We start from the raw sequence: 22,629 nt of genomic DNA, 5'->3' as shown, positions 1-22,629 counted from the left end.
ACAGTTAAATATGCTGTCCTCAACACTGTACAAGTGCAGAAGTGCTAGTTAGAAGAGCAGCAAGTCGGTGAGCACAGTTGTTTCTCTACACTTGTTACTGCATCCCACCAGTGCCTGGTGGCCTCCATGATAGGCTTCTCAGCCCGTGGCCTTCCTCTGTACAGCTTGAATAGCCAAAAGCAGTGTCAAGAAAGAGGAGCTTAGCAAGGATGTCAGAGGGAGAGGAGACAAATGCAGAGAGGACCTGGGAGGGAGGCAGAGTTGGTGTATAGATACCCAGTTCTTGTTGTGGGCTGCCAGCTGTTAGAATTTGGAAAGGAGCTGCCAGAGTGCCCTTGGCTTCAAATCCAGCATGACTGCCCCAGTCCTGAATTTCTGGCATTTCACAAAGGCTGGCACAAGAGTTTGCTTTACGTATCTCACATAGGATTACAGCAGAATATAAGTCACGCTGGAGAATGGAAGTTTCTAGCCAGTAATGAGTGGGGAGGACGGAGAGTGGTCAGTGTTGGCTCCCTAAATATGTATGGTTTTCTGTCATAAGTTTCTGGGCAATTTTTTAGCCACTTTATGCAAAAATTGCTGGATATTAAAACATTCCTGAAATGTTTTAACAGAACTGTAAGAATCCTTGACTAAAGTATCTTTTTGTTGTAGGAATTAAAACTGTCCTCACATGATGAGGCCTTGTCCTTTGCATCGTTGATAGACGGGTACTTCAGACTTACAGCAGATGCCCACCATTACCTCTGCACAGATGTGGCTCCTCCACTGATTGAGCACAACATAAAAAATGGATGCCATGGGCCCATTTGGTTAGTAAAATGTTTGATTTTAATTTTTCCACTTGAATAATTAGTCCTCTAGTACTGCTGCATATTGAATCCACTGAGGAAATCTGACATTTGGAAGGTTGTTAGTTAACAAAAGGTTGTAGAACAACTTATTTTTTCTAATGATTATGTGGAAAAAATATCACTGTTTCTCTCCATGTCAACTTACTCATCTATAAAACCAGTGTTTCCTCACTATAGGAGTATTTTGAGGCTTACTTCGCTAATAGCTATAAAGATCAGCTGAACAGATGGGAATTTTTTAGGTAAACAAAGTTGAACTGTATCTACACTGATCCTGGGAGTCCTTGGATGGAGGCACAAAGCCTTTGGTTTTTTTTAAATAGCTAAAGCAATTATTTTCCCTTCTGCCCACCTTTTTGGCTTTTCCTTTTGTGTTTGAAGATGCAGTATATAGGACACTGAGAGCTTACGTGCACACTGTGTTGGATGTGGAATTTCCCCATTAAGCATGCTAAGAGCTTAATAAAACTTTCTTCCCTTGCTGTTTTGCAGCTAAATGTGAGTGTGTGTAATGCACACAATTAAAACATGTTTTAATAAAAATATAAATATTTTTAAGTTGCTGTTATACATTTTTGTTCCAAACATAGAATTACTCCTGTGTATTTACTAATAATGGATTTTGGATGCAACTGCTCATGTGTTGGTTTTCCTCACTTGTACATTGACTATTTCAGCACGGAATACGCCATCAACAAACTGCGACAGGAAGGGAACGAAGCAGGAATGTACGTGTTGAGATGGAGCTGCACGAACTTTAACCACATTCTCATGACAGTGACTTGTTTTGAAGGCTCAGAGGTACGTCAGGTGTGGCATTCCCAGGAGTAATCTGATAATGAGCTAAAGACTAGCAGCTCCCTGTAATCCACGCTGACACTCTTATCTTTGTTTGATAGCTGATGCAGCAGACAGTAGATACTTGTACTCATAGCTTCATTTTCCCTGGACTCCTGTGCTATCTCTACAAATATGCTATATCTACCAATATGATTCATTATATCCAGAACCTTTCCATTCATAGTCATAAAACTCTGCATGAATGTTATTGAAATTAAGCTTTTTAAACTCATATGGTGTGAGAATGACATACAGAATTTCTCTCTGCAACTTACCTAATGTTTCTTGAACATGGATTTAATTATATGAATGTATTTCTGCTGACACACTGTAAAAAAATAGCGCATGAGGACAGTTGCCTTTACGTGTAGAGCACCATAGAAGGGGACATATACACAGTTAGCTGGTGAAACTTATTTTGTGGAAGATGAGTGATAAGTAAAAGTTCATGAGGGGGGATAGGTGAAAAAACTAGTTAGAAGTAGAAAAGAAGAGTGCAGCAACTGCACAGAAGTTTGAATTTTACTGACCTCAGTTGGAAGTCTGCAGCTGACTTGCTAGTTTTGGGAAGATATTTAAAGTGTTCACACAAGAATAGTAATAGCGTAAAAGCATAGAAATTGTTTTCCTTCTCTTAGAAAAAAACCTTGATAGAATCAATGATGAGGTCAAGAAGGGACATTTGTAACAGGAAAGAACGAAATGATGAAAAAAAAACCCTCTTGGAAATAATCGTCATCTCTTAGCATTGATATTTGGTTCATCTTCTGTAGACATTTGCAAAAAACTATATGATCAACACTGTCTTCTAATAGACTGGGCAACTGAGGCATTGAAACAAGAAATTAATTTTGTCTTGGAAATCATTCAACCTCATTGCGAAGCTTAGAGAGGAAAGAGAAGGGTGACATAAAGCTGCAGTATGGTAGAAGTGAGGAAGCAGGAGTAGCGGGTAGAACTTGAAAGGGTGTGGGCTTAAGACAGATAAGTACAAAAGTTCAGTCATTCTTCCCCAATACCTCTGAATGAAACTGGGAGGTTTGTACAACAGGCTGAAATCTTGTTTCACTTGTTGAACAATCTGGGTTGTGAAAGGGAGTTTTGCTATTTTTAAGTTGAGATCTTGAAACCATGGTACAGATTCTGCAATTCTTGACCAAGTGAAGAGAAAATTCCTTCTGAAGAGTCAGGGCTTCTGCATACTCTCAGGCTCTGCAAAACCGTAATTGGACTCGTTAGATGATGCATCTTTATGTTGCTCTTCCACTCTGTTATTATGAGCCTTCCTGGGATTGAAGGTTATCAGAATTCTAGGGCCTTTTTCTTACTTCGTTGGAGTTTGATTAGAGGACCCTAGCTTAGGGGCAAGTGATTATCTGGTCCTACATGTGATTTCAAAGGCTTTTGGGGAGCTTTTATGGCTTTACAAACATGCTTTCACTTTAATGATTCGTATTTTGCTTTCTTTTTTTCCCCTCTCCCTCCTAATAGCAGATGATAAATAATTCAGTCCAGTACAAGAACTTCCAGATTGAGGTGAAGAAAGGCGGGTACTTTCTACATGGTTCAAACAAGTCTTTCTCATCCTTAAAAGAGCTGATGGATCACCTGAAAGGACAAATACTTCGAACAGACAACATAAGCTTTACACTGAAGAGGTGCTGCCAGCCAAAACCAAGAGGTAGTCTGTCCTTTAAGAGAAGCAATGAACTTTGTGGTCGAAAGAAAACAAACTCCAGAAATAGGAAGCATTCTTAGTGTCTCTGGTTTTTCTGTATTCTTGTGTGAAGCTCTTTTGTCACTTAAACAATTACATATAAAGGTTCTTCCTTCTCCGTGTGGGAGGAGTCCTGTCAAAAAGCAAAAGCAAGCACTGTGAACAAGGTTTTAGGGTTTCCTGTTAATGTTACAGGCTCAGCACAGGGATGCTCAGGGGCTGGTGCTTCTCATGAGCCTTGTTTGTGTGAACTTTTCAAATGACAGTGAGAAGTTCTGGTTTCCCTTTTTGCACCTAAACAGCTGGCCCTGCAGTATCGACGGCAGAGGTGGAACTCTAGATTTGTTTAAATAGAAAACATCACAGCTGAGTCAGAGTCATGGGCTGCAGTGCTGTGGTGAAGCGGGGACCATATAAGGTTCTTCCTTGCTCCACCAAGTCACGTATGCCATGCCAGGCAGTGCCACCATGCATCATTTGCGTTCCTCTAGCAAAGGAGAGTTGCAACCTGCAGTGGTTGTGTGGCAACCTCTGGTCTGAAGCTTGTTTGCTTTCATGAGCTGTTGTTTATTGATCTTCATGAAGCAGCAGGGAAGGCTTGGTCCGCAACTGTTAGCAAGCAGAACAGCCTTGCTGTAGACCCATCTGTGAGGTCAGATTTTAGAGGGCTGGGACAATCATGTATTTGTTAAACTGTTAATGCCAACACTTACTAAAATTGTTTGCTATAAACTACAAGTGTCTTGCAGCTGAATTTTGTATGAAAGAGGAAACACAGTGGCATGATTGTGTTGATCAGATAATGGTTTCCTGTTAGAATAAGGGGAATAACTGAGCTATATTAATTACCTGCTTGTTCTGACAGTTTTAGAGGAGAGTACTCTGTAAATAGACATTGAGCTTATCAGCGATTTGAAGAACATTGGTAATTGTCTGGAGCATGGAGAGATTAAACATTTTGACATTTTTATTACATTTGACAGCTTTATTTGGAATAAAATAAAACAGGTCAAGGAGTTGACTGCCCACTTCAGCTTTTCGTTGGCATTGGTTACAGTGGGATCCAGTGCATTATCTGTGCTGTTCCCTGTTCTGTCTCTTCCCTGTTTTTTTTCCTTCTTTTTTTTTTTCTTTTTTTTGAATCTGTCTATTTAATTGGTTATTCACGAAGAAGTTCAGGGGATGCAGAAATAAAGCCGTTTTTCCAGTGTATGATTCATTACTGATTGTTTTCAGAGTGCTAGATCATGGTTTAGCCCTGACGCACATGTTCTGCTCCCAGTAATGGGAAGGCCGCATGCACACAGGCATCTAAAACCATCGTATTGTAATAAATAACGCCTGCTCTCAAACACAGGAAGACAAAATTCACGCGCAAGACTTTTGGATCCAACCATGCCTCTCCCTGACCAGAAGCACTGGGGAGGAAGCACCGGGCTTTTGAGTCTTTTCCTTCTGTTCATTTCCCATTCCCCAATTTAATTCTAGTGCTCTGGAAACAGACTGCTAGTGTTTCCCAGAGAGCAAGACATTTTCAAGGAGGTAAAGAGAGGAAATGAGACTCCAGCTACCCCTTACCCATCTGCACACTGGAAAGGAGATGTACCTGTTGGCAGGAGGGAGTGTGTGTTATTTTACTTAATGGACAGCAGAGGTATTGCCTCTTTCAGTCCCGGGTATTTCTCTGTGCAGTAAACAGTATCAGTTTCTTAATATCAGCCCCAATATGGCTAATATTAAGATTGTATATATAATATGAAATATGTAGCTCTCCTTTAGTGAATTCTCTGTTGAATGACAGAGTAGAAATTAGTTGAGCAGAAGTTAGGTCAAAGTTTCTTCTTTTCTCCCTCCTCCTTGTTCATTTGGGGATTTACTTTGCAGTGAGCATATACAATAATGTTACTGACTGAGAAGGGTGAATGCAGTTGTCTTTAAAAAGTCTTAAAGACTATTTTTTTCTCCCTGCCCTCCAGAAATCTCCAACTTGCTAGTTGCAACCAAGAAGGCGCAGGAATGGCAGCCCGTTTATCACCTAGGGCAGCTGAGTTTCCATCGAATCCTCAAGGAAGAAATCATGCAGGTCGGTAGCTGCTGAACTGTATTTCTCTCTTATAATCAAAGAAGTGTGACAGCCCACCATACCCGGTTAAGTAGTATAAAATCACCTCATTCTGGCTGGTTCTTCCACTCCCATTTCTCCTCAGCAAAACTTCATTTGAATCTTTGTATTAAAGCCTCTTATTGCAGAATCTAAATGTTTATATGTCCTTGTGGAAAAAGAAGAGAAGCTTGGAAGTAATGCCTTTCACTAGAAATCAAATTGATATTTGAGCAATTTTCTAGTGTCTATGGAAAGAGGTGCTTCTAAGGTCATTCTTAACAAATCATTAAAGTCCTAAGAGCTGCTTTTCCTAGTTGGTTTGTTGCTAGAAGTGGCTGTATCTTTTAAAGCCTGACATTCCGGAGAAACAGGCAACTTGAGGTTTAAGATAATATCCTACAGTAAAAAAAAAAAAAAAAGGGTGAAATATTCAAAAGCTCTGAAGAGTCTTAGCATTCAAAATTTTGTGTTCCAAACTGCTTTAGCACCTATGTTCCCAAATTTTCTGACACTTGTTTGCAGTTAGTGATGCAGGTGACCTGAATAAACTTCAAAAAACACACAGTGGCTTGAATGCACAAATCATATTTAAAGTTTCTAAAAGACCTGAGCTCTTAAATCATGCAGTTAGCTTCTTCAGTTAAATAAAAAGTGTTTGGTTTTGTTTTTGTTTTTTTTTAATTGCATCACTGACCGGGGAGGACAGATATAGATTATGTTAATTGTTTTTTGATTGGTATATTTACGGTCAGCATGCCGACTTCCTGCAAAAATATCTCAAGGCAAGGCGGAATCCTCTGTTATTTAGGAGGAAATTGCTTTCCCAAACAAAGTGTTCCACTGAAATATTACTTCCTCTAACTTTTGGAAACACATTAAAGATTGCCTCAATAGCAGCTTATTGTAAATAAGAGGCCAGTTACTATTTATTCAGTTGGTGTTTAGTCTAATAACATTAACATCAAACAGATCTGGTGTGATTTAATGGAGATGTAATAGCCCTTTAATATCAAATGAGTTTACAGTGGTGAGTATGCTCAGAGAGACTACTAAAGCAAAGAATAACACGCTGTCATTGGTTTCTCGCTGTAATAATTTTAAGTCTATATGTATCTAGATCAAGTGGAGGGCTAAGTCCACCCTCTACTTGAAGAGGCAGAATAGAGTGCAGATTCAAGTATTTCTGTAAATCTACATTTGTTTGCTTCATGTCCTGGTTTGAAAAATGTATGGTGTGTTATGTCTTAGGGCGAACATCTTGGAAGAGGGACGAGAACACAGATTTACTCAGGGATTCTCAACTACAAAGATGATGAGAATGAAGGATATCAAAATGAAAAAGAGATTAAAGTCCTCCTCAAAGTCTTGGACCCCAGCCACAGAGACATTTCTTTGGCAAGTTTTTTTCCTTTTTGTCTGTTGTAGTACAAACACTGGGTCTCACAATACTGGACATGGTTAATTATGAAAAGCTTTTAAAAAAAGGGGTTGCGTATACAGTAGGGAAATGGGAAAATGCTGAAGGTATAACTCACCATTTTAGGCAGTCAAATCCATCATTGACCAGCACTTTTGAGATACTCAGTAAGCTGATCTCATTAGACAGGCAGCAGCATCGGGTCTGGCTGGACCGTGCCAGTGCTCACTTCCAGCCTGCATGCACGCAGACCATAAACACAAGGAAAACGGACCCAGACCTTTCTGTGGTATGAAACGCACCTTCGTACCCATACCCATGGTCTTGCAGCTGTGTCGGTTGAGAGCCATGGAGTTCAGTGAGGGTACTGCTGCCTACCAGAAATTACCCCCGCCTTGTGCGTTGGGCTGTGAGTCTGTCACCAGTTCTGTCATCGACATGGCCACAGGCAAGTTGCTTGATCTGCATTTTGCTTAATCGTCTAGTAAGAGAGGCTAACGCGTCACACAGGGGGTGCTAGGACCTAGTATATGCATGTCTGCAAGAGTGCAGGGAAGAGCACTGGTTGCTTACACGACCTAGTGAACAACACCACATCTCTGACAGCAGTCCACTGCCCCATTACGACAGTGGGATGGCACAACCCTACCATTGTTGACCCTTTATGTTACTGGAAAACACAGTAATCTTTTGCAAATGTTTTTGTTATTGATGCTCTGTATTTGTTAAAACACTTGGATGACTGCCACAATGACCAGCAGTTTATTGGCTAACCTCTTTCACTTTCTAACAGGCATTCTTTGAAACAGCAAGCATGATGAGGCAGGTGTCTCACAAGCACATTGTCCTCCTCCATGGAGTCTGCGTCCGTGATGTAGAAAGTGAGTTCAGCGAACATCTCTCCAGGCAGCATGCTTAAGCAGCAGGCTTGGTTAGGGACAGGGCAGCCATTCAGTTCAGTGCTAGCATGGGGGGAAATAGGGTTAGCAGCTGCTGTCTCTTGACTTTTCAGTGCAGATGGAAGTGGAATTGGAACAGCAAGGCAGCTGCAAAGTCCTTTCTACTAACAAGCTTCCTCTTCCAATGCTGTCTTTGAATAAATGTCTAACAGGATGATTCCTTGAGGTTGGAATGCCAGAGCGATAGCGGTAGTCTCGATACAAACCAGCCTTCTGGCAGAAGTTATTTCCCAAGGAAGGCTCGGCCCTGTGGTCTTTGAACAATAAACCTGAAAAAAAAATTTCATTTACTACATAAAGCCACTCTTCTCAGCCTTTTAATTTGGACTCTGAGCACTGAAATAAACTTTGAGGAAGGTGATGCAAAGACATATTATAACCAGCTTGCCTGGCGGGGGGAAAGGTGGTAACAGGCTTATTAGATTACTCCAGACACTGGTTATTGCAATACTGACTTTATGGACCTGACTTTCTAGATATCATGGTTGAAGAGTTTGTTGAATTTGGGCCTCTGGATCTGTTCATGCATCGGAAGAGTGAAGTTCTGACAACTCCTTGGAAATTCAAAGTTGCCAAGCAACTTGCAAGTGCACTAAGCTACTTGGTAAGAAGACATCTTGACAAAAGCATTGGCTGTAACTGCTGCAATCTAATGCTGCAGAGGTTTCCTGTGCATTAGTAGCTAATGAATTTCCTTTCTCAGGTAGTGGGACTGTGCAATGAGCAATCATGCTTTTTGTGAAAAAGGAATATAATGTTGGTCTTTTTTCCAAAATGCATTGGCTCTACAAATACAAGTGCTTAAGCGTGAACAGTATGTTTCCCTGCTCCTGCTTTCCCTGGTTTTCTCTAGGATGATTCCTTCCAAGCTGTATTTTTGGATTTCAGCTTGGAGTATTTTACAGTGATCCCCTATGCTATAGGTATGCTAGAGCACTTGCAGAGCATTGCTAGCTCACGGGACTTGCTATATTCTTTTCCTCCCTTACTGTAGGAGGATAAGGATTTGGTACATGGAAACGTGTGTACTAAAAACATCCTACTGGCAAGAGAGGGAATTGACACTGAATGTGGTCCTTTCATAAAGCTGAGCGACCCAGGAATACCAATAACTGTGCTGTCCAGACAAGGTATGGTACAGGAATCAGATTTCTCTCTTCAGTGTGGTGGGCAAGGGGGAAGGAAAAAGTGTCATTTATACCAGCTAGAACTGGCTCTAGAATAGAAGTAAGCAGCTTCCATGAATCGGAAAACTACATGGAAGTGAAGGATTGTTGCTGACAGTGCGTGCCTGTTGTATTCATTTCTCTTAAAAAGTCGTGTTAAGTCTAGCGAGGTAGTATAGAAGGAATCTCAGTTTCTGGATGGCTCAAAGCACGAGCTTGTAAAAGCCACAGAAACATCCTTCTGAGAACAGGGATTTGAGAATCAAGATTTCCCTGAAACTGGACAAATACTGAAGCTTTAGTTTATTTTAGTTAAGCAGCTGTTAGACAAGAATAATTAAGTTAGCAGGTTGGGTTTTTAGTCCTTTGATATTAACTCCAAAATGCTTTGATTCTGTGTTTTATCTAAGAATGCGTTGAGCGAATCCCCTGGATTGCACCTGAATGTGTTGAAGACTCCAAAAATTTAAGCGTTGCAGCAGATAAGTGGAGTTTTGGTACAACACTGTGGGAAATATGCTATAATGGAGAAATACCACTGAAAGACAAGACATTAGCAGAGGTAAAACTATGTTACATAAACTTTACCTTGACATCTCAGATAGATCCTCTTTGGCACTTCAGTTCCCATACCCAATTTGAGTTGCTTTCAACTTACATGAAAACCAGCTCAGCTGGACTTGATAAGGGGCTGATCCATCTAAATTGCCACAGGTTGCAGTGGCAATTCTTGTCCTTACTACAAAAATTGCTAATTATTGCTTCAACCTGACCTTGCTGGGGATTTTCAAAACTTGGCATAGTAACAATTAAACAGAATTTCTGATGCTCTCACACCTGTCCTTTTCTAACCCTTGTGTCCAGTTATAAACTGACTGAGGTTCTACTTAAAAGCAGCTAGGTTCTTCTGTTCTCGCTTGTTTCTTTTGGACATTGGTTCAGAACTAGTCTCCTGTGGGACACCATTAGTGTTCACTCTGAAATGTAAAAAAAAATTAAATAAATCTTGTTCTGCCTTACTGCTGGCAATTTCTATTCATCACTGCCGGAGTCCCTCACCATATGTTCCAAATGTGCTTTTTCTCTCTTGAAGTTTTGCTGTGTTGGGAAGGCGATGGGGCAAGGCAGCTGCTGCTCGTCTGAAGGAAATGACTGAGCACTTGAGTCACTGCCCAAGTTGTTTTAACAGGAGGTAGCTGAAAGGAACTTGCTGCCCTGGCTACAGTCTGCTTCCTGCATGTGGCAGACAGCCGGGGTAGTTCTGCAGAGCTTAGAAAATGCACAAGCCCACCCTCATCCCATCTGCCCCGAAGCTGGTACCTGCTCAGGGGTTGTGAAGAACAGCCAGTGTTGCATTGTTTCCTTGGCAAGCATTTCCACTCGGCCGTTTGTCCCGGTGCATAAATAACATGGCAAACCTGGCAGAAAAATAACTTCTGAAAGGTGAAATCTTCAGCACATTTTAAAAACTTCTTGTGTTTTAAGCGGTTGCTCCAAACTACACCAGATTCAGCACAATAATAATTCTCTACTGGTAGGAGATGGTTTAGAATTACTGCTGAAAAGGAGGATTTCCTTGGCAAAGTTAAGTAAAAGTTCACAATGAGTTAAGGATCTAATGGTCACATCTTCTGATGTAGAACATGGGTTTATTAAGTTAAAAGCTAAAATTCACACAGGAATTTCCATTTGCACCTTGCAGAAGGAGAGGTTCTATGAGGGGCATTTTGTGTTGGCAACACCATCGTGCAAGGAACTAGCTGACCTGATGAAACAGTGCATGAACTATGACCCCCATCAGAGACCCTTCTTCAGAGCAATCATGAGAGACATCAACAAACTGGAGGAACAAAGTAAGGCCTGGTTTTGCTGATCAGCTGGAGGGACGGATAAGGAAGGCTGGTTTATTTGGCTAAGTTGGGCACCTTACGGCAGCATTCTTGCATGTGTACGCTTGTATCAGCAGGAGCGTGTCACATCCCTACAACGATGGAAATAGCCTTTTCTATAGATGCATGCAAATAGGATGCAAGTGTTTAATTCATCCTGAATGTGGGGCGTAAGTTGTGTTGGTGTTACTGCCGTTTCATTCGATGGCCCATATTTTATACAACAGCTTAAGTTAGTTTCAAGACAATCTTTGAGCTCCGTGAGATTTCCGCATGACTCTCCTGACCGAATCAGAGCATTAACACAGATAACTCTGGTTCCTGGTTCATCTTATGTTGAAGTTACTACAGAACAACTAACAGACGATCAATTAAGGGCAAAACTTGATGTCTCGTACCTAGTATAAATAATCATAGAAGCTGAATAACTACTACGGGGTGGGAAGTATGTCAAGAGAAAATTGAATCGGAATCTGGAAGAAGACCCAGTGAGCAACCCACAAAGTGAGGAAGGTCAGCAAGTGATAGACTGGCATATACTAATGGAAGGAATTCCCTGTCAAGAAGTAGGCAGGGTTTAAATAAGAAAAGTTGTGACAATAGGGATAGAAACACACTAACAGTGGCAGACTGGAAGCGAGCAAGGATGCCTTGAAGTGTCAAGACCAAGATGTCCTTGTGGGCATCTGTCTGACCTGGGACTTTTTTTCCACTCCCAGATCCTGATATCGTCTCGGAGAAGAAGCCCTTTACAGAGGTCGATCCCACGCTCTTTGAAAAACGGTTCTTGAAAAGAATCCGTGATTTGGGAGAGGTAAGAGAATGTCAGGTACAGCACACAGATAAGTGTGTGTGTGTGTATACAGCTGTCTGTGTATGCTTTCTGTGTCACAACAGGAAGGTGTGAATCATAAATGCCTAAAATAGTGCATCAGTGACACTATGGTTAGTGAGTGTTGTGTTAAATAACGCTATGTTTTCTTTTACGATTAGGGCCACTTTGGCAAGGTTGAACTCTGCAGATACGACCCAGAAGGCGACAATACAGGGGAGCAAGTGGCAGTTAAATCTCTAAAGCCAGAGAGTGGAGGGAATCACATCGCTGATCTCAAGAAGGAAATAGAAATCTTGAGGAATCTTTATCATGAGAACATTGTCAAATATAAGGGAATTTGCACAGAAGATGGTAAATCTTCATGTAGAATATTAAAAGTATACACTAAAAGTATAAGGGTTTTCGTTTTAAAATGAAGCATTTTAAAAAGCAAGAGTCTTAGTTCAATCTTAGGGGTTTAGATCTCTCTGTTCACAGAAAAAGCAGCAATTTATCTCTGAAGGCCTCCTCCTGCCCATTTTTGTGCTTGGCTAACCTGGATGTGAGCCACATGGTTGATGTTCTCACCAAATCCATTAAAAAAATGAGCACCTGGGCAGGCTGGTGGTGTCTGTGTTCCAGAAGCGAGCTGACCAATTGCAGCCGGGTCATAACCCCATAAATCCAGAGGTCATTATTAGAAGCATACGTTATTAATAGAAAAGAGCCCTATTGTCTTATATTTTTGCATTTGCAGTAGTGATTGTTTTAAGCCAATATTAAAAACTTCTTAAGAACTTTAAGTTCAGTAACTGTCCTGCCTGGAATAGATTCTCCTCTGGATTGGTACAGTGACTGGCAATGGGAGTTAGCCCATAGTCTGGCCAGGGTCATGCGGTATCGTTACAAATGCTACCAGTGCTGTGGGCTTGTACAAGTTACTGGTGGTAATGGCATGAGAAGGGTCACATGTCTGCAAATTAAACACACGCTCTGTTTTTAGGAGGAAGTGGGATTAAACTCATCATGGAATTTCTTCCTTCTGGGAGCCTAAAGGAGTATCTTCCCCGGAACAAGAACAAAATCAATCTCAAACAACTTCTCAGATACGCGGTTCAGATCTGCAAGGTGAGCCTGGCACCAGAGCCTTCCTGCAACTCTTCTGTTTCATTAGTTTAATATTTAATTTAAGAGGGGGGGTGGGGAGGAGGAGAGGCTTGCTTTATGAACAAAACCATTCTCCTTGCTTTGTCCCCAAGGACCTGAATCCTAAAGCAGTCTGTCCCGTGCTTCAGGTACTACTGGCACAAAGATTAGCAAGGGAATAATTACCAGGTTCCCTTGCATGAAAGTTTACTATGAGAAGAAGTTGTTCCTACTGCAGAATTTGGAGTATTAGGAGGGAGGACAGCATTTAGAAAGGGTGTGTTGGCAACAGGGGGAAGGGGCCACATGCAAGTCTAAAGCGAGGAAGAGATGTGAGTACAGAGTGCAGTCAGGCCATGTGAAGCAATGTGCTGTCTGCAAGAGACTGTGGTTTCGTGATTATGGTGGACCGGGCAGTTATTAAGAAGCGTAGAGACAGGCTATCAGCTTTAGCAGCACACAAAGGAACAGTTGCTGCTGAGAGAAGGGTCTGAAGATGATGGCTGCTCAGCTGAAAATTAAAAAGCATGAAGAGCAGTCTCAACAGATGAGGAACCCAAAGGCTGAGTTTAAGGTGGGGGTGGTGTCAGAAAAGGACCCTGGAAAATGCCAACAGACAGACAACCTGTCACAGGAAACCTGGATAGAGTATTACTGCATGAGCAAGGGAGCATTTGAAGGGGAAGTTGGAGAAAAACAGTGATTAAAGTATTGGAGAAACTAGCATAAAAGGCTTTCTTCTCTCTTAGGGAATGGACTATTTGGGCTCCCGTCAGTACGTGCACCGTGACTTAGCAGCAAGAAACGTCCTTGTTGAAAGTGAGAACAGAGTGAAGATTGGAGACTTTGGTCTCACCAAAGCAATTGAGACCGATAAGGAGTACTACACTGTCAAAGACGACCTCGACAGCCCTGTTTTTTGGTAGCAAAACTTCTAACTTTCTTTAACCAGACTGTGCAGCGGAATAACCTGTCTGCTCCTGTAGACTTAGGCTTTTAGGCATCCTGAAGATTTTTCCTGTTTTGATAAGAGGCCTAAATAAAGATACAACATCAGAGCAAGGAAGAGGCACCTGGTAGACTATACTTATTGTGCTCTTTGTTTCTTCCTGCACTTAATGATCCATTTTCCCAAGATGTTGTTTTTGTCTTTGGTCTCCTTTAGTTTCACAGTGACTTGCTGTGCAACCGTTGGACCTTACCTACTATTTCTGTGGCATCCCAAGCCCTGTGGGCACCTCAATTTATGTACAAGGACTCTACAAATGCAGAACGTGCCTCTTTAGTTCGCTTAATTTAAATGCATATGGGTTATGCATGTATGAGTAGATCTGTGCAGCTCTGAATAAAGTTTAACGCTGTCATGTCCTGTCCACAGGTATGCTCCAGAATGCTTGCTTCAGAGTAAATTCTATATTGCCTCGGATGTCTGGTCGTTTGGGGTGACACTGTATGAACTGCTTACGTACTGTGATTCGGAGTCCAGTCCCATGGCAGTAAGTGGTTGTGAAAGAAATTGCTGCTCACGCTGCTTAAATCAGATTTTTTTTTTTTAATTGTTTTTGGAAACAAGAACTGGAATGAATCTCTTTATCTTATGAGAACAACCCTCGTGGTTGTCTTTCACTAAAGACCCTGCACAGAGGTAAGCTGTGGTGACTGCATGTCCTGGGGAGGAAACTATATTTATAAATGTTACTGTCTGTTTTCTAATGTGAGTATATGGTGCACGGTATCTGTATGATAAGCATCGACGGTTCGTTTTCATTTTGAGATTCAAATGTCATCTTAATGTCAAATTGAAACGGCCTGGATTTGTGCAGGGTAAGAGGATGGGCGGCTGACTCCTGCTCTTTTCACAGGAGTTCTTGAAAATGATCGGCCCCACGCAGGGACAGATGACGGTAGCACGGCTGGTGCGTGTCTTGCAAGAAGAAAAGCGTTTGCCACGTCCACCCAGCTGCCCAGAGGAGGTAATGGATGCACCTAGGCTTTGATAATGGTGTCCTTCCTTTGACACTAAATTAGCAGCAACAGCACCACACATTCATGGTTGAACAGGCCTGGCTAATCTTGGTAGGAAATGCTTCAGGAATGCTATTAAAAAGGCATTTCCAAGTTTTTGAAGCGTTATTTTAAAATTGGTTTTGACATTGACATTCCCAAGTTTGCGACATACCTTCAGAGGGGTTAAGAACTTTGCTTTAATATCTGGATCCCTGTAAAATTCATTAAGAATCCTTCTGATCTTTGAAATACGGAGTTCCTGGGTGTGCAGCAACCCAGATTGAGAAGCACCTCAGCAGGGTCTCGGTTAGCAGACCCCGACGCACAGCCTGCCTTCTCCTGCCCTTGGAGGAGCTGGGAGACAGCCAAACTCTGCCCTGGGGTTGGGCTGTAGACCCACAGCCTCCGCCAGAGCCGCGAGCCCAGAGAAGGCTGTAAGGAAGGCGAGGGGCAGGGTATTTCTGTCTGCATGTGTGGCTCAGCGCAGGGCAGGCAGCTGCTGCTGTGACTTGCAAAGATGGGGAGGTGAGTGGCACGTGTGGGACCTGAGCCCAGCACTGCGGAGCCGGACGACTCTGCATCGGAAGGTCAGAGCGGAGCCAAGAAGGAGCTGCCTGTCCCACTCTCTGTCAGGCTCCTGGTGCCTGAACCAGTGTGGCGTTCAGAGGTGAAGCAGGCTGTGGGTCACTGGCCCCTAGCCAACAGGTACTTGCCGCTGTTAAACCACTGTAGTAATTGCTGAGAGGTACACAGTAGCCATTTTGATAAAACACGCACTCCTGAAACTGTGACGAAGCTGTCGCATTGTTTTAAGCTGTCTACACTACCACTGCGTCAACTGTTTGCACTGTCAGACAAACACATACCTCTATTTAAACAAAAAAAACCCCACTGGTAACAGGTACTTCCTAATTCTGATCAAAATCTGAGGCACGTTTCTGTCAGTGTTCTTCATTTCATAGTAGTGAGAATCTGCTCCATTATATTTACTGGAAAAAAAAATGAAATGTTTCACGCGTCCTTTAAAAAATTCTTTTTTTGTTGTTAGGTGGACCAGCTGATGAGGAAGTGCTGGATATTCAAGCATGATGAACGGACAACCTTTCACAATCTGATTCAAGGATTTGAAACAATTATGAGTAAAATGTAATTTTTTTTTTTATACTGTCAGTACTTTAAATGTGTGTCAAAATACAAATGCCTGACTTTTCATTTTTTTTAACTGCTGTAATTTGTACTCTGACTGTGCTGATGTGTTTAAAGGATTCTTTTTCCAACAATTTTCCTTTTTAATTTTAGTCAACAGTTGGATCAAATTAATTAAAAAGTATGACAGAAACAATAGCTTCAACTCCTTTTGCTGCTGTTATTGCAAGGCAGTTTTACCTTTATGTGATGATGGTCTCACCACAATTTGAATTACCCTCATGAATGCGAACGGAAAGAGCCGTGTCAAAAAGTGCTGCAGTTCTCAGTGCAGTCTGTAGCATTTAAAACAACTCTGCTGTGCACGCTTATTCCTTGAATAACTAAACTAGTGGACATAAGAGGACTTGATACAGTAATTTAATAATCTTTATGGGGTTTTGAGAAGGTTTTAAAAAAAAGTTTGGCTGACAAATACCCTTCATGTGCACTTAAATCTTAGTAACAAAAAAACAACTCTGGCATAAAAACCCAGAGAAGACAAAATAATCAGCTCGTCTTAACCAGTCTGCAGTTCTGAGCTCTTACATATATTTTTAAAAAAACCTGCTTGACTGTCATGTTCGAAAAAACAAACAAAAAAAAGCATGGATCGGCACGTGTAGTTACGCGTTTCATTGAGGAAACCCAGCTTCTGGATAAATAAATTTGCTTTTCCTAACTCAGCCCTCCCCTCCCACATTACACATTTCTACCCACTGAAGCTTCCACTGTTTATGTAGCTACTACACAGGCAAACACAGTGCTTTTCAGCTTGTACTGCAAGTGGACTACAGTGCGGTGAAATGCGCATAGGAAATTAATTACACGCTTTGGGGATAGAAAAGATAATGTTTCCATGTACAGAATCTGGGGGAGCACTCCCCTAACAAGCAGTAATTATCTAAAGGAGAGGACTGAGCAACCGGAGCAGTGTCCCTAGGAGAGGAGAACAACACCTGGAACACACAAAACAGTCTTTTTGTTACCTGCGGTGCCGTCTGAGGGGTGCACATCATGCTCATCCGTTTTGGTCAATGATTTCTTTGGCCAGCATGTTAATTCATTTTAGCAGTTCTTCTGTAAAGCTGTTCGTTTGGCCCAAGATGATGATTCTTTAACAGCGCTGGCCTTTATTTAATTTGACTCGGAGACTCGAACCATGCGCGTGTGCAGTATGCAGTTAACCAAAGGGAGAGCCTGTGGGGCCAGACTGGGACCACGTATGTTTTATTGCCAGGACCAGATTTAGCACTTAAACTGTAAGCAAATCAAGCGAGGGCACTGTACTCTTTTTGTAAACCTGCCAGGCTTCAATAACCAGTGGTTTAACTGGAAACCTTTTGCTGATCCATGTCCTAGAACTTGGGTGATAATGTTTTCCCACCGCACCTGGATTTTGAAAATGCTTTGAGGAGATACTCAGTTCTGGCAATAACAGAAAGATGTCTTTAAATATATATATCTATATATATTAAAAATTGTAATTATGGGCTGCAACAAGGTCAGATTTATTTTTACAGTATTACCTGTTTTTTCTGTATGTCACTTATGAACTTGATTTAAACCTGTAAGCACTTTGTTACTCTTTATATAAACAAATTCAATAAAGGTGTGTTTTTCTTCCATGTGCGTATCTTCTAATAATAAATTAAACAGAAAAAAATTTTTAAAAAGTAACTTCTATAGGAATGGTGATCAGAACGTGTTGTCTTCAAAACCACCCTTCCCTACATTACATGATTACTTTAAAGGTAGTCCAGAGATGTTTTCCTCCCACAGAAATCCACTGCAACTGTGTACCAACAATTTATTTTCATTGAAAAGCATAACAAGTTGAGAAAGTTGTATATACAAACAGTTGGAACAAAATATTACAAGTGAATTTATCAATACATACATGTAGAATCCCAGAAAAGCTCCTATAACCTGCGCTGCTACTTGGCTGTCTGTCTTAAGCAGTTGCTGCCTGTATGCGCGGTGCGTAGTAGCTATACAACACAACTGCTGAGGGAGGAGTGATTTTGATTGTGGGGTTTTTTTTTAAGCTTTGAAAATACAAAGCTTGAAAGGCAGAGTTTAAGACTTATCAGTATTGGAAAATGGCTTCAGTATTAATCTATCATCAAGATTAAGAAAGAAGGACCTGGGTTCTGGCCTCAGTGCTCAGTGAATTAAGTCCAAATGAATTTGCAACAGGATTCCAAGGCAGCAAACCCGCACTGTCTGGCACGGAGGGCTGGCTCATAAGTTATCTGTCACAAACGCTGATTTCAATAGTAACGATTTCTAAGTCTTCAGCTACAAGGATTAACAGCAGAAAAGAAAGACTCTAGCCAGAGTTGCTTAATGAATAAGCTGAAAATACAAAGTCTTTTAAAAAAAAGAAAATAGAAATACAAAGCTGGGAAACAATGTCTGTGTGGTGCCATCTGCTTGGCCCCAGGCCCCAGAGGAGCCGGGCTGCGCCACATGCAGAGACACTGTGGGCTGTGCCCGCAGGCACACACGCAGGCTGCTGCAGTTCACAGTGTATGGGTGTGGGCCCGTACCAGGGTGAGTAAATACTGTTTCCTTCTAGTGAGAACTACTTCATGCAAAAGGTAATATGTAAGGAGGAGTGAAAACTGGAGCCAGGATGCTCTGCTCTAGCAGGCTTTGGAGCACAGCAAATGTCTAAGGTTAAGATGCTTGGAAAAAAGAAAACAATAGTGACAAGCAGGAAGGCAGGATCAAAGACGTCATCCGAGGAACATGTCAGTATCGCTTCTGCTCCAACTCTGAATCATCCAGATCCAGAAGGTGGCAGAAAAAGTACAACAGGCAGTCGATTTCTTCCACTTTCAGTTATCTTTAACAACGCTCCACCCCCTGAAAGCGTTGCTGGCAGCCCTGCCTTACTGACACGCGTGCCTGCTGAAGGAGGACGGTGCTTTGCCACATACACCGTTTTACACAGATGTATTCACAAACTGTAAATTACTTATTCCAAGGAAAAGCTGTGGATTCTTGGCCTAAAAGCAGATAAAGGTTACTTCATTGTCCAAGTATCATCTATCCAAATTGAATTTAATATTGCAAGGCAGCACACAGTATAGCATCTCACTTTTAACAAACATTTATTGAAAACATCACAGAGGCTCTGGTAATACATTTGGTATGTCTCCATCCCAGGATTAAGAGAAATATTAAAAATATAAAGGCTGTAAATGCAGAACTCTTAATCCTGGAAAAAGCAAGATTGAAAAAAAACCACCCACATTCTGAGTTAAAAAAATAAGAAAAAAATCACTATCAATCAAGACTTCATCTTTTATCTTCCTCAGTCTGAGGACTAGAGAAAGGAGCAGCGTTCCCTCCTCAGTATTTTTATTGCTTTTGGCTGGTAAGCTACCAAAACTCACCAAGTTACTTTGCTTTGTCAGCTTCAGCCCACTGTTACTTTCAGTGGCAGACGACAAAGGAAACACCATCCCATCCTTTCAGAAGGCAAGTCAGACTACTGAGAAATGGCTAACCTCGTAGCAATACGTACCGCTTCCTTGGCAAATTTGCCCGTTACAGAGGTTGTTCCTCTTGGGATACTTATAACCCACACAGAAAGAAGAATTATTTGTCTGAAGTTAAGGCAGCAATAAATAGCAGAGGTATGAAAAGCCTGCCTTCACACCCTAAGGCAGGAGTGATTATTCAGGTTTCAATAAACACGCTTTTTTTTTAGAGAAGATTCTGCATAACGTACTGCGGAGCCCTGAGTCTGCTGGCCAAGGTACTCCATGGGGCCAGGTTCTGGGGAGGAAATGAGGTACGAAGAGCCTCGCTTCTCGCTTCTCGTTGGAGCCACCTAAGGACAAGAAGAAAACAAGTGACACATGATCCAGTGCAAACGGTGTCAATAAATAAAGCTTGGGAATTGCCAAGGACCAGGAGCCAGTAACTGACTCCAAAGGCCCGACTCCTTCAGCTTTGAGGTCCAGCTATACACAGCTCATGAGTCAGTGTTTGTGCCCTTTCCCTAAAAAAACTGATCATAAATGCAGCGGTGCCTCACCATACATGCGTTTTGTGAGGGCAAAGGGCTGGCGGGGCCAGGTGGCCCCACCCTACAGTGTGCATTTAAAAAGCAGCAGTGTAATGGCCATGCTAGTAGTACCCTGCAGCGTCATAGCAGCTCCAGTCATGTTCATCCTTTAAAGTCACCAGTGGGCCACCTTTTGGTCCTCTTTCTTTTCCCTTGGAGAGCTGAATGGGTTAAACTGTCCTGGCACAGCTATCGGTGCAAGTCAGATGTTGAAGGACTTTGTTTCCAGCCATGCCAAAGCGGGTTTGTGTTGTGGATTATGGGTAACCATCTGCCACTTGCAGGCATGAGTTTACATGCGGTACCAAAGTGAAGGAGAGAGCAGTAACCACTCTTTTAATCAAAACTTCAATTTAACTAACTAACATGCCTCACACTGATACACAGCAAGTCCTGAGGGTCCCAGAGTAGGGTTTCTGGTGAGGGCACAGGGGACCTAACCCTGCCCCATCGCCAAGGGCTCCTTGGGGTACGCAAGGCTCAGGTTCAATGCCTCTTTGGGATCCATCAAAGCAGGACATTGCAATATCCATGGCCCTACAGCACTAGAAGCTGTACATACATGTTAGAGCCCACCGCCCTAGTCAGTGAGTCTTGATCACTTCTCTTTCCCCCATGCCATTAATTTCATTACCAAATGGTGTAAACAGTCGCCTTGCTCTGAAAGACCGGAGCATCTGCCCTGTAATAACCACCTGAACCTGATCTCATCACATCCTGCTCAACCACACTGCGTGTCCTGGGTTAAGTCTGGCTCCTAGATCAGAAGATTTGGGGGTTTGGTTCATGCTGGAGTGAATATTTTAGAAACCTTGACATGTTTCACAAACCGGGACACTAATTCCTTAACTCAATCAAAAGAGCAGCTGTGCTGACCAAATGTCCCTGAGCCAAACACTTCCTGGCAGTTCTCAGAAGCACCCCTTGCTAATTCACATTCACAACTCAAATTACCCTCTGCTAAGTCCAACTTCATTTTAGCATGCACTTGTCATTATCATAAATAGGAACTTGCTTGAGGAAAGACTTTTAGTTTCCCCCTTGTCCTCTCTCCCGCACTTCTAACAGCTGTGGGGATGTCACACGTGTACGGTAACCCTCCATTGCGTCCTGGCTCACGTGGCAGAGTGCAGCATCACCACTGCATGGTTCATATAAACCTTCGACGGTGCTCCTCCTGAACCTCTGAAATGCAGCTCAGAGAGACAGGAGAAAAAAGGGTTGCAGGGTTAAAGCGAGCACACACACGTGAGCACACTCTCTTAACCAATACAGAGCCTCTTGGGGAACAGTCTGTGTGCCCTCTTCACTGAGATTTATCTTTTGATTCCAGGAATGAGAAAAGTACCTCACTGCAGAGGCAAACTGTATTTCTGTTTAGTCTATGCCAAGGGACCGACTGCTCTCTTTCTGCCTTTTATGGCATCTGGCGTTAAGACAAACTTTCGAGCAAGCTGTTCAACATCACCTGCACATACAAGCTTTCCTCTCTAGACTGGAAATAATAAACTCAAAGGTATTAGTTAGCTCAAACCCCAGACTATCTATCTCCTTCTCCTGTTACAATTTCACTTGTTTCCAGTCATATCAGAGCTGTTAGGAAGCTCAAAGTGCTATCTTTTGCTGCACTGAGCTAGAAGTTTCACAGCCCATGGCAACGTGTTCAGGCCTTGGCCATCTTTATCCCAAGACATGTCAAAGCCAGCTCCAGCCAGGCCTTGTCTCCTATCCAGGAGTCATGAATTGCTACAGTTGTGTGTTCCTTCTAAATCTCCTCCAAAAAACGTGAATCTCATGCCAAGTCTGAGATGCGAGTTCCTGAATGCCAGAACATCATGTGCTGAATCCTGCTGCTAACCTGCACAGCGAAGGGATTTAATGCCATGATGGAGGAAAGCCGCGCAGCAGGCTGGACCCCTAAGCTCTCCCAGATGCGACTGCTGACTTCAGCTGTGGCTCCTCTCAGCACGCCCGGGCACCATGCAAAGGGTCACAAGCTGCACTAGAGGCTGGAGAGCCAGCTCGGTGTCCCTCCAGCAGCGCTCAGAGAGATTATCATCACTCTCATGGCTGCATGGCTGGAACTGCACTCACAAAGGCAGCAGCTCGTTACACTGACGGGCATACTTCCCTGCAGCTGCTTCAAAACAGATGACAATCTGGCTTTTAAGGTCTCTCCCATCAGTAAAAACAGGAGAAATGTGATTTACCTACAGCATGAGTGTATGAATTCCTCAAGACTTCTAAGGCACTCGGGAAACAAGAAGACCTACGCTCAGACTGAACAAAGCTTTTATCCCCACTGTCTCGGCCTGTGTTAAACTGGCCTCCTGTTAGTCCAGACTCCAGCCTCCTTTAAGCTGGTCCTCGCTGCTTCCATAGCATTTTGCTATCCCTCCTGCATCCTTTATTGATGAAACTAAGTGTCTGCTGCATCCAACAGACAA

At 42.5% G+C, this 22,629-nt stretch overlaps 2 protein-coding genes across 3 annotated transcripts in view; one reads left to right on the top strand and one right to left on the bottom strand.

The window, feature by feature from the left end:
• JAK1 (Janus kinase 1) overlaps positions 1 to 17,727 on the top strand; it is a 31,866-nt gene extending 14,139 nt beyond the window's left edge. Inside the window, exons 8-24 of one of the 2 annotated variants that reach the window (XM_009278721.1) lie at positions 658 to 815; positions 1,535 to 1,658; positions 3,189 to 3,378; positions 5,391 to 5,497; positions 6,767 to 6,913; positions 7,729 to 7,816; positions 8,371 to 8,498; positions 8,889 to 9,024; positions 9,471 to 9,622; positions 10,763 to 10,913; positions 11,669 to 11,763; positions 11,943 to 12,135; positions 12,767 to 12,891; positions 13,659 to 13,831; positions 14,288 to 14,405; positions 14,772 to 14,882; positions 15,965 to 17,727. In XM_009278721.1, the coding sequence (XP_009276996.1) occupies positions 658 to 815; positions 1,535 to 1,658; positions 3,189 to 3,378; positions 5,391 to 5,497; positions 6,767 to 6,913; positions 7,729 to 7,816; positions 8,371 to 8,498; positions 8,889 to 9,024; positions 9,471 to 9,622; positions 10,763 to 10,913; positions 11,669 to 11,763; positions 11,943 to 12,135; positions 12,767 to 12,891; positions 13,659 to 13,831; positions 14,288 to 14,405; positions 14,772 to 14,882; positions 15,965 to 16,066 (2,298 nt within the window). In that variant the 3' untranslated portion in view covers positions 16,067 to 17,727. The remainder of the gene's footprint in view (positions 1 to 657; positions 816 to 1,534; positions 1,659 to 3,188; positions 3,379 to 5,390; positions 5,498 to 6,766; positions 6,914 to 7,728; positions 7,817 to 8,370; positions 8,499 to 8,888; positions 9,025 to 9,470; positions 9,623 to 10,762; positions 10,914 to 11,668; positions 11,764 to 11,942; positions 12,136 to 12,766; positions 12,892 to 13,658; positions 13,832 to 14,287; positions 14,406 to 14,771; positions 14,883 to 15,964) is intronic. The other variant, XM_009278722.2, reaches the window with a different exon arrangement.
• Positions 17,728 to 17,898: 171 nt separating this feature from the next.
• RAVER2 (ribonucleoprotein, PTB binding 2) overlaps positions 17,899 to 22,629 on the bottom strand; it is a 37,002-nt gene continuing 32,271 nt past the window's right edge. The window contains exon 14 of the mRNA XM_009278743.1: positions 17,899 to 19,945. Within this exon, the coding sequence (XP_009277018.1) occupies positions 19,799 to 19,945 (147 nt within the window). The 3' untranslated portion in view covers positions 17,899 to 19,798. The remainder of the gene's footprint in view (positions 19,946 to 22,629) is intronic.

Source organism: Aptenodytes forsteri, unplaced genomic scaffold (genome assembly GCF_000699145.1).
Source record: "Aptenodytes forsteri isolate BGI_AS27 unplaced genomic scaffold, ASM69914v1 Scaffold290, whole genome shotgun sequence".
In the NCBI taxonomy this organism is placed as follows: Eukaryota; Metazoa; Chordata; class Aves; order Sphenisciformes; family Spheniscidae; genus Aptenodytes; species Aptenodytes forsteri.
Note: the sequence above shows the minus strand (reverse complement) of the source record. Positions and strands in the feature narration are given on the sequence as shown.